Genomic DNA, 12,000 nt, shown 5'->3' with positions numbered 1-12,000 from the left:
GTGTTCATCTAAATTTTTCGAAAGTTCTGGTGCGAACTGAACCCAGGGGATGTTCGGCTCATCCTTATCACTCTTATAACTCTGTTAGGAATGAGAAGGTAAAAGGGAAAGACAATAATGGAAAGTGGTAGCTCATAGGAGCTTACATACATAATATACAATACAATCCATAGGTGTGCGCAGCCTATTGCATTAGGGTGTTCACCCCAAAGCCTTGGTAAATGATGAGTGTGGCCAAATTGTCTTTAGGTGAGGAGGGGCTTAAAGAGCGTGGTACAACAAAAGCCTTTCTGCACCCATAAAATATGCTTTTGGTCTTCCCTCCCCCAGTAGGGTGCGTTCACACTGATGCCATATGGTTTACATGGTTGCAGTGCAGTGTACCTGCAGTTTCCATGTGGGTTAGCTGAACTTTGCTATAGACTTCTAATATATACCGTAGCTTTGGTGCGCTTTCTGAAACTACCACTACTGACCCCTGAAGTCCATGACCCCTAAACTCTGCCTCACTCATTACTGACTCCTGACCACCACCTCACTTACTACTGACCCCTGAACTCCGCCTCCCTACTGACCCCTGAACTCCGCCTCCCTACTGACCCCTGAACTTTCCCTCACTACTGACCCCTGAACTCCACCTCACTCACTACTGACCCCTGAACTACACCTCACTTAATACTGACTCCTGAACTACACCTCACTTAATACTGACCCCTGAAATCAACCTCACTACTGACCCCTGAACTCCACCTCACTCACTGCTGACCCCTGAACTATGCCTCACTACTGACCCCTGAACTCTGCCTCACTACTGACCCCTGAACCCCACCTCACTCACTACTGACCCCTAAACTACACCTCACTACTGACCCCTGAACTGCACCTCACTACTGACCCCTGAACTCCACCTCACTACTGACCCCTGAACTCCACCTCACTACTGACCCCTGAACTCCACCTCACTACTGACCCCTGAACTCCACCTCACTACTGACCCCTGAACTCCACCTCACTACTGACCCCTGAACTACACCTCACTTAATACTGACCCCTGAACTACACCTCACTCACTACTGACCCCTGAACTACACCTCACTACAGACCCCTGAACCCCACCTCACTCACTACTGACCCCTGAACTCCCCCTCACTACTGACCCCTGAACTCCACCTCACTTAATACTGACCCCCTGAACTCCACCTCACTTAATACTGACCCCCTGAACTCCACCTCACTCACTACTGACCCCCAAACTCCACCTCACTCACTACTGACCCCTGAACTACACCTTACTACTGACCCCTGAACTCCACCTCACTCACTACTGACCCCCAAACTCCACCTCACTCACTACTGACCCCTGAACTACACCTTACTACTGACCCCTGAACTCCACCTCACTCACTGCTGACCTCTGAACTCCACCTCACTCACTACTGACCCCTGAACCCCACCTCACTACTGACCCCTGAACCCCACCTCACTACTGACCCCTGAACCCCACCTCACTACTGACCCCTGAACTACACCTCACTTAATACTCACCCCTGAACTTTTCCTCACTACTGACCCCTGAACTTTTCCTCACTACTGACCCCTGAACTACACCTCACTACTAACCCCTGAACTCTGCCTCACTACTGACACCTGAACTCCACCTTACTTAATACTGACCCCTGAAATCTGCCTCACTACTGACCCCTGAACCCCACCTCAATATTGACCCCTGAACTACACCTCACTTAATACTCACCCCTGAACTTTGCCTCACTACTGACCCCTGAATTCTGCCTCACTACTAACCGCTGAACTACACCTCACTACTGATCCCTTAACTACACCTCACTACTGACCCCTGAACTCTGCCTCACTATTGACCCCTGAACTCAGCCTCATTACTGACCCCTGAACTACCTCACTACTGACCCCTGAACTCAACCTCACTTACTGACCCCTGAACTCCACCTCACTCACTGACCTCTGAACTACACCTCACTTAACCAGTTCCCGACCGGGGCACGCCGATGTACGTCGGCAGAATGGCACGGGCAGGCATATTGGCGTACAGGTACGTCCAATCTTCAACGCCGCCCTGCAATCGCGAGCGCGCCGCCACCGGCATGCTCGCGTGCCGGTCAGGACCCCCGTGAGTCCGGTCGCGGGTGCCGCGGATTCAATCTCCCGCGGGGATACCCGCGATCGTCTCACGGGACGGCTGAATGGAGAAAATGCCGTGTAAACAGCATTTCCCCATTCTGCCTAGCAACTAGTGACGCTGATCTCTGCTCCATGTGATTGGAGCAGAGATCAGCGTTCACTAAATGAAAGCCTAGCCCCCCCCCACAGTTAGTAACACACCCCTAGAAACACTTAACCCCTACACTGCCACCCCCTGGTTAACCCCTTCACTGCCAGTGTCATTTACACAGGAATCACTGCATTTATATAGCAGTGATTGCTGTATAACTGACAATGGTCCAAAAATGTGTCAAAAATGTCAGATGTGTCCGCCACAATGTCGCAGTCACAATAAAAATCGCTGATCGCCGCCATTACTAGTTAAAAAAAAAAAAAAGAATTTAAAATTATTAATAAAACTGTCATAAAACTATCCCTATTTTGTAAACGCTATAACTTTTGCGCAAACCAATCAATAACCGCTTATTGCGATTTATTTATTTTTTTTACCAAAAATATGTAGAAGAATACATATCGGCCTAAACTGAGGGAAAAAAATGTTTTTTTTTATATATTTTTGGGGGATATTTATTATAACAAAAAGTAAAAAATAATGCGTTTTTTTCAAAATTGTCGCTCTATTTTTGTTTATAGCGCAAAAAATAAAAACCGCAGGGGTGATCAAATACCATCAAAAGAAAGCTCTATTTGTGGAAAAAAAGGACGTCAATTTTGTTTGGGAGCCACGTCGCACGACCGCGCAATTGTCAGTTAAAGCGACGCAGTGCCGAATCGCAAAAAGTGGTCTGGTCTTTGACCAGCAAAATGGTCCGGTCTGTAAGTGGTTAATACTGACCCCTGAACTACACCTCACTTAATACTCACCCCCTGAATTCATCCTCACTACTGACCCCTGAACTCAGCCTCACTGAACTCAATGTTGTCACATGAAAAGATATAATAAAATATTTACAAAAATGTGAGTGGTGTACTCACTTTTGTGAGATACTGTGTGTATGTATATATATATATATAATATATATATTGTGACAGTACAGTTCCCTATCCTAGTAATTGTCGCCCAGGGTTCTCAAATAGGCAGGTGTATCTGTTTTATCAGTTTCCTCCAAAGTTTGTAAAATCAACTTGGGGACCTGGAGCCCAGAGATTCCATAGTGTTATGGGTGGGATGGAATCTCCAATCCTGGGACCGGGTTTTTGGAACATCCAGGAGTCTGGCTGGTTGATTGAGCAGGTGGGTCCTGGGCTTATAGCAGAGTTAGGATTAGGGTTCTCGGCTCCACCCAGAGAGACAGGAGGTGTCCAGAGTGAATGCCAGAGACCCAAGTCTGAGGATCAGAGCAGTGAGGGGCTGCTTTCTAGATAGATGCTGTGTGTGTTGAAGCTGTGTGCATCTAAGGCCCCTTTCACACATGCGGACGATATGTCCGTATTTCATCCATCCGTTTACGGATGAAATAGACATACATGCATCCCTATGGGACAGCGGGTGTCTGCGGATGAACATCCGCAGACACCCGCTATTGTCCGCCTCCGCAATTGTCCGATTCTGCAGACGGAGGAAAATCCTATTTTTCTATCCGTCTGCAGAGCGGATCGGATGAACACGGACAGACGGTCCGTGCTCATCCGATCCCCATAGAGGAGAGTGGAGAGCTGACAGGGCGGTCCCCGCACAGTGTGTGGAGACCTCCCTGTCCGCAGCCGGCTCAGCTGAGCTGAGCTGAGCGGGGCGGATCATTACTGATCCGCCCCGTATGAAAGGGGCCTAAGGAGACAGATGAGAGCCTGAAGTGGAAGGCCTGAGCAGCAAGGAAGCTGAAAAGAGGTAGAGCAGTTGTATGGGATCCCTGTTATATGGCCAAGAGGGCTGAAGTGTAAAGCCTAGGTGGCAGTACTGCTGAGGAGAGCCAGGTGGCTTGGCATTTTTTCATGTATTGTTTTTGGGAGAAGAACCCCTGTGTGGGGAGTGGTCACTTGTAAACAAACCGGCGTCATGTTATGACGCCGGTTCCTCCCTCCCCCTCTCTGTACCGATCGGAACAGCGGAGGGGGGAGAGCTCGGTGTCAGCAGCGATGTGGGCTGCATCTGCAGTGCCCACATCGCTGCTCACCGAAAATTAACCCCTCAATTCCCTGCCAATACCCTGCAACACTCTGCAATACCCTGCAACGCTCTGCAACACCCGCCAATACCGTGCAATGCTCTGCAACACCCTCCAGTATCCTGCAATGCAATACTCTGCAACGCCATACTCTGAGATACCCAGCCATAGTCGGTGATACCCTGCAATACCCAGCCATAGACCCCCCCCCTCTCGCCGCCCTCCGGTGCTTCTACCGACTCGCCAATACGATCAAATCCAGAATCTTTTTTTTTTCAGGCTTCCCAGCTTAGAGGTGAGATGCGGGGTCTTATTGACCCCATATCTCACTGTAAAGAGGACCTGTCATGCCATATTCCTATTACAAGGGATGTTTACATTCCTTGTAATAGGAATAAAAGTGATCAAAAAATTAATTTTTGGGGAAAAAAATGTCAAACTAAAATAAATAAAGTAAAATGAACAATAAAATGTTTTTATTTTTTTTAAAGCGCCCCTGTCCCCATGTGCTCGCATGCAGAAGCGAACGCATACGTAAGTCCCGCCCACATATGAAAACGGTGTTCAAACCACACATGTGAGGTATCACTGCGAACGTTAGAGCGAGAGCAATAATTCTAGCCCTAGACCTCCTCTGTAACTCAAAACATATAACCAGTAAAAAAAATTAAATAGTCACCTATGGGGATTTTTAAGTAGCGACGTTTGGCACCATTCCACAAGCCTGTGCAATTTTGAAGAGTGACATGTTAGGTATCGATTTACTCAGTGTAACTTCATCTTTCACATTATGCAAAAATTGGGCTAACTTTACTGTGTTTTTTTTTTTTAAGCACAAAACTTTTTTTTCCAAAAAAAAGCATTCGAAAAATTGCTGCGCAAATACCGTGCGAGATAAAAAGTTGCAAAGACCACCATTGTATTCTCCAGGGTGTTTGCTAAAAAAACATATATACTGTTTTGGGATTCGATGTAATTTTCTGCAAATAAATGATGATTTTTACACGTAGGAGAGAAATGTCAGAATTGTCCTGGGTGCTCCAGAACGCCTGATGGCGCTCCCTGCATGTTGGGCCTCTGTATGTGGCCACACTGTGTAAAAGTCTCACACATGTGGTATCGCCGTACTCGGGAGTAATAGCAGAATGTGTTTTGGGGTGTAATTTGTGGTATGCATATGCTGTGTGAGAAATAAACTGATAATATGACAATTTTGTGAAAAAAAAAGTAAAAAAAATCTTGATTTTGCAAAGAATTGTGGGAAAAAATGACAACTTCAAAAAACTCATCATGCCTCTTACTAAATACCTTGGAATGTCTTCTTTCCAAAAAGGGGTAATTTGGGGGGTATTTGTACTTTTCTGGCATGTTAGGGTCTCAAGAATTGAAATAGGCCGTCAGTACTTCAGGTGTGATCAATTTTCAGATATTGGCACCACAGCTTGTGGACTCTATAACTTTCACAAAGACCAAATAATATCCACCAATTTGTACTTATTTTTACCAAAGATATGTAGTAGTATACATTTTGCCCAAAATTTATGAAGAAAAAATTACTAATCTGCTAAATTTTATAACAGAAACGAAGAAAAATTCATTTTTTTACAGAATTTTCTGTATTTTTTCTTTTATAGCACAAAAAATAAAAAACCCAGCGGTGATTAAATACCACCAAAAGAAAGCTCCATTTGTGTGAAAAAAAGGACAACAATTTCATATAGGTCCAGTGTTGCATGACTGAGTAATTGTCATTCAAAATGTGACAGCACTGAAAGCTGAAAATTGGTCTGGTTATTAAGGGTGTTTAAGTGCCCGGTGGTCAAGTGGTTAAAGAGGTTTTTGTTATTGTAGCACCATAAAAACTCCATGTAAATTGTTGGTTGGAATGTTTAAGAAACATAAAGGGATGTAGGTCCAAGAATCAAGGCCTCAGGTGCCATCCCACTATCTAGCAATACACTAGAAAAAAATATTTAATATACAGTAAGAAATCTAATGTGTACAATTTTGTAATGAAGGAGGATGCATGTGCCAGAGAGGAGTGCGGAGGGTATAAGGTGATAAACATCTGTAAAAAAAATGAAGAGTCTACTTTTGTCAGCAAGTGGAATGAGTTTAGATGTAGTGACCTTTGCACTCTCCTATCCATGTAGGGTTATTGTTTTATTGGCATGGCCACCTATGTATGTTTGTATTCTTGCAGGTGACCAAAAAATACATCAAACCCAACAGCACTGTTCCTGGGTTCAGTATCCAACCGTTTTTGGTGGAGTAATCTTATTGGTGATAGTGATTTTGATTGTGTTCTATTATACAGCACGGAAAAAGTAAGTTAAATAAATGTACGGGGTGTGAGTGTCTGATCATTTACTAAATGAGCTGAAAGTTTTTTGATGTTTTTATGATTTTTGTCTTTCTGTGATGCCCATAATGTAGCTGTGATATGATTACTCTAAATACTGTAAATGTGATTTTCAGTGTACACTGATAACAGAGGAACTCTACCAGGAAATATTTGTATTAACTAATAAAATAACCTGCCATAATCCACATCTCGTTCACATCAATGCCTGACCTCACAAACGCCCTTCTGGAAGAACGGTCAAACATTCCCATAGACACACTCCTAAACCTTGTGGACAGCCTTTCCGGAAGAGTTGAAGCGGTTTATATATATATATATATATATATATATATATATATATATATATATATATATATATATATATATATACATACTATATTGTCAAAAGTATTGGGACACCTGCCTTCACACGCACATTAAAGAGGAAGTAAACCCTGATGGGTTTACTTCCTCTTTTTTTCCCTGCAAAGGCAAAGCATAATGGACTACTATGCATCGCATAGTAGCTCATTATGTGTCACTTACCTGACACAGGAGCCAGCGAAGTCGCCGCTGATCCCTGTAGTCCGCCGCATCCATCTTGCTGGTGGCGTCTCGCAGCTCCGACCAATGACAGCGGCGAAGCCGCGATGACGTCACTCCCGCGCATGCGCACGGGAGTCGCGTCTCGCAGCTCCGCCTCTGCCATTCGGCGAAGCCGCGATGACGTCACTCCCGCGCATGCGCACGGGAGTCGACAAATTAGGCAAATCCATTCTTGGATTTGCCGCATTTAGTGCGCCTGCGCGCCGCTGTCTACGGCGCATGCGCCGTAGACATCGGTGCCCATTTTCGGGCAAATATCTCCTAAACCATATAGGTTTAGGAGATATTGCTTGGACCTACAGGTAAGCCTTAATCTAGGCTTACCTGTAGGTCAAAGTGGTTTGAAGGGGTTTACTTCCTCTTTAACTTTAATGGTACCCCAGTCTTAGTCCGTAGGGTTCAATATTGAGTTGGCCCACCCTTTGCAGCTATAACAGCTTCAACTCTTCTGGGAAGGCCGTCCACAAGGTTTGGGAGGGGGTCTATGGGAATGTTTGACCATTCTTCCAGAAGCGTATTTGTGAGGTCAGGCACTGATGTGGACAAGAAGTCCTGGCTCGCCGTCTCCGCTCTAATTCATCCCAAAGGTGTTCTATTGGGTTGAGGTCAGGAGACTCAAGTTCCTCCACCCCAAACTTGCTCATCCATGTCTTTATGGACCTTGATTTGTGCACTGGTCGAAATCATTTGGTGGAGGGGGGATTATGGTGTGGGGTTGTTTTTCAGGGGTTGGGCTTGGCCCCTTAGTTCCAGTGAAGAGAACTCTTAAGGCGTCAGCATACCAAGACATTTTGGACAATTTCATGCTCCCAACTTTGTGGGAACAGTTTGGGGATGGCCCCTTATTGTTCCAACATGACTGTGCACCAGTGCACAAAGCAAGGTCCACAAAGGCATGGATCAACAAGTTTGGGGTGGAGGAACTTGACTGGCCTGCACAGAGTCCTGACCTCAACCTGACAGAACACCTTTGGGATGAATTAGAGCGGAGACTGAGAACCAGGCCTTCTCATCCAACATCAGTACCTGACCTCACAAATGTACTTCTGGAAGAATGGTCAAATATTCCCATAGACACACTCCTAAACCTTGTGGACTGCCTTCCCAGAAGAGTTGAAGCTGTTATAGCTGCAAAGGCTGGGCCAACTCAATATTGAACCCTACGAGCTACAATTGGGATGCCATTAAAGTTCATGTGCGTATAAAGAAAAAATAAATACTTTTGACAAGTGTAAGGCTGACCGCAGGTCAGCCTGTATTTGTAGGAGTCAGGCTGCCTAAAGCCTGCCCTCTTTTGCTCTCCTCCCTCGTGGACGTAGGCTCTCGTATCTGTTCCTGATAGCATAATTTCCAGTGTGACCTGTCTGACGTAACTTCCAGGTTTTTGTCTCGGCTAGGAAGATGTGCGGCTGCAAGGGAGGCTCCGAGTCTCCCCGCTTTCACTGGCAGGATACAGCTTTGGTCAGGGGGGTCCACGGGCGGGCGGCCACCCCCATCTGGACTACTGGCATGCCGCTACTCTCCCCATTCAGGGTCCGGTCGGGATCAGAGCCCTGCCATTTTCCCAGTGTCAGTTTTGACACCCTCATGTGTCTCTGGTGCACGCATGCAGGTTACTCAGGAGCTGTTGGTCATTTGCAAGCGTGGTGCTGTCAGGCTGCATTCTGGCTGGCTCTGCTGTTGCCTGCAGGGCTGGGGGTCTCTGGTGCGGGGGGGGGGGGGGCGGGGGTCAGAGTTGGCTGGACTAGGGACGATCATGGCTGCATTCGTGATTTTGGTGTTTGGGTCTGCTGTCACCAATGGCTGGTCATGTACATAACCAAGGCATCCCCAAACCTCACAATGTTGCAGCATAGGTATGTATGGGCAGGGTCTCCCCCCTCCTAAGCTCCTCATGGTGGTTCTCCCCCCTCCTGAGCTCCATGTGGTGGGTCCCCCCACCTGAGCTCCACATGGTGGGTCTCCCCCCCCTGCTTCCTGAGCTCCACGTGGTGGGTCTCCCCCCCCCCCTTCTGAGCTCTACGTGGTGGTCCCCCCCCCCTCCTTAGCTCCACGTGGTCACTAGTGTGGGTCTTCAGGGGTTAATTCAGGCTGTGGAGATGACATGACACTTGCTCATCGCCTGCCATCTCATTATGTTCTTTGGGGGGTCCTCAGGGGCTGCATGGTTCTAGAACATTTCTCATGCAATTTACGGTTCTCATACAATATTTACGGTTCTCATGCAATTTACGGTTCTCATGCAGTTTTTCGTTTCTCATGCAAATTCACGTTTCTCAAGTTTCCCATGTTTTTTCACTCGTTTTACATTTTCTCACGTCGTTCCACGTTTTCTCACATCTTTCCATGTTCTCATGTTTTCGTTCACTACATTTCCGCTAGCTAGTGCTCACATACAGGATCTGTCACGTCTACAGATCTATATGGGCTGAGGTTTCGTTTTTTAAATTATCGTCCCACAATCTTCTCACCTGTATTCCATACGTCATACGTGCACGTTCACCATTACACCTTTGCTACTACCCACCACAGTCTGTGGGTACCTTAGCCCTGAGTGTTAGTTTTCAATTTCCTGTCTTGGTGCTCTAGGTTGCTCGGGCTCGCTTACTGCATACATTAGGGTGTTGTTGTCATTAGGTTCACATTCATGCGCTGTTGGTCCAAGGGGTGGTGTTATTTCATGGGCTGGTTGTCTGTTATGTTCTCTGATCGATTTCACGCGGCTGGGTTGTCTATGTTCTTCCACTGCAGGTTACCCATCACGTCTATGGGTTTAACAGATTGAGGTGATCGTTTTTAATTGGCTTGTTCGGTGGCAAGTCTCCTCATCTGTTCTTACACAGCTTACGGATTTCGTACAAAAGCATGTTTTTCTCATGCAATTTTATGTTTCTCATGCAATTTACGTTTCATGCAATTTACGTTTCATGCAATTTACGTTTCATGCAATTTATGTTTCATGCAATTTACGTTTCATGCAATTTATGTTTCATGCAATTTACGTTTCTCACGTTTCCGAGGTTACTTACGTTTTTCCCTGTTTCTCTCGCTTTTCCAGCTTACTCACGTTTTTCCTTATTACTCAAGTTTTTCCATGTTTCTCACCTTTCTCATGTTTTCCCATGTTTCTCACATTTCCCCGTCTTGCTCTCGTTTCCCTGTCTTGCTCTTGTTTTTTCCCGTGTCATCAGGTTCACATGCATGCGCTATTGGTCTTGTCTTTTCTGCACCCACATCCTCATACTTGTCAGATACCAAGGGGTGTTCTTTCATGGGCTGATTTTCACATAGTAGGGCTGTCTATGTTCTCCCACTGCAGGTTACCCATCACGTGTATGGGTTTAACAGATTGAGGTGATCATTTTTAATTGGCTTGTTGAGTGGCAAGTCTCCTCAACTGTTCTTACGCAGCTTACATTTCTGGTGCAATTTTACAATTCTCATGCAATTTTACATTTCTCGTGCAGTTTCTTGTGAAATTTTATGTTTCTTGTGCAATTTTACGAATCTTGTGCAATTTTACATTTTTCATGCAATCTTAAGTTTTTCATGCAAAATTACGTTTTTACTGGCTCAGTGGTTAGTGTGTTCTGGAACACCCTCGGTGCCTATGCCGGTACCGGTAGGCCCAGGTCTCGGACGCAGATGCCTGCTTCACGCCTTCTCCTCGGTTCCAGAAATTAGGTTCCCATTGGGCTGACGCAGCTGCCTTGTTCGACTAGATCTTCATTTTTGTATGCCAGGAAGACTTATGTCACTGTTTGGAATGTTTTTTCCAGGCTTTCCATTCGAGGTTTCCTAGTCCTGACAGTTACAAACTTCCAGCACCTATTCGTTTTTTGTTTTTGCCTCCCAACTCAAATTGGCCCACGGCACTATCAGGTCGTATATGGCTGGGACTCAGCATTTCTGTTTTGGAAGACCCCGACAGGCCTTTATTTTCTGCGCACCCCATTAAAGCCATCCTCAAAGGGATCCTGAGGAGTAGCCCTCCTGCTGTGCCCAGCAGACTTCCCATCACAGGTCATATTTTCCGTGATGTCTGACATGCTCTCAAGGTCTCCTTTTGGATTGGTGCTCAAGGCAGCGGTTGTTGTGCTTTTTAAGGACAATTTCCCGCACAATATTTATTAAGTAATTTTTAAAGAAGATATTTTTAAGATACAAAATCAATCTATATGACACAGTCTATACATGTGAAACTTATTCACGGAGACAAGTGATCATACAAAATAGTTACATTTATTGGTTGACAAAAAGGCAAATATTTACATGAAATTAAAATATCGATTGCGTCACATGAACACCTTGACAATTAATGGAAACACCCACAAAATCGGAGTATAGTACTTTGGACTTAATATCACCATTATCACTTCTCGGTAGAATCAATAACCTTTTTATAATTGATAGTCTGTATTTCACACATTCAACCGTTACTATACTGCAGGTAAGTAAGTGGTTAATAATGTGAAATAAATTAGACGTTTGTCAATAAAATTGGCATCTATGCAAAAAGAAATTTATAATGAAAAATTGAATTTAGAGAAAAATCTAAAAGGCGGTTATTGATTCGGGAGAACGATTTTCAATAGTAGAATATTCAATACATCAATATTTAAGAGAACATAGAAGATATAATGAACATGGCATATTTACCCATTCCAAATGGCTACTAGTTTGGATTGTTGGTTACCAGGATTTTTAAGATGGCTGCCGTGGCTTTCAACATGGATTCTCTTACAG

At 45.2% G+C, this 12,000-nt stretch overlaps 1 protein-coding gene across 1 annotated transcript in view; it reads left to right on the top strand.

The window, feature by feature from the left end:
• LOC143981724 (uncharacterized) overlaps positions 1–12,000 on the top strand; it is a 59,400-nt gene that overhangs the window by 28,905 nt on the left and 18,495 nt on the right. The window contains exon 4 of the mRNA XM_077479768.1: positions 6,508–6,631. Within this exon, the coding sequence (XP_077335894.1) occupies positions 6,508–6,631 (124 nt within the window). The remainder of the gene's footprint in view (positions 1–6,507; positions 6,632–12,000) is intronic.

Source organism: Lithobates pipiens, unplaced genomic scaffold (genome assembly GCF_037356315.1).
Source record: "Lithobates pipiens isolate NorthernLeopardFrog02 unplaced genomic scaffold, aLitPip1_a1.2 Scaffold_16, whole genome shotgun sequence".
NCBI classification, from domain to species: Eukaryota; Metazoa; Chordata; class Amphibia; order Anura; family Ranidae; genus Lithobates; species Lithobates pipiens.
Note: the sequence above shows the minus strand (reverse complement) of the source record. Positions and strands in the feature narration are given on the sequence as shown.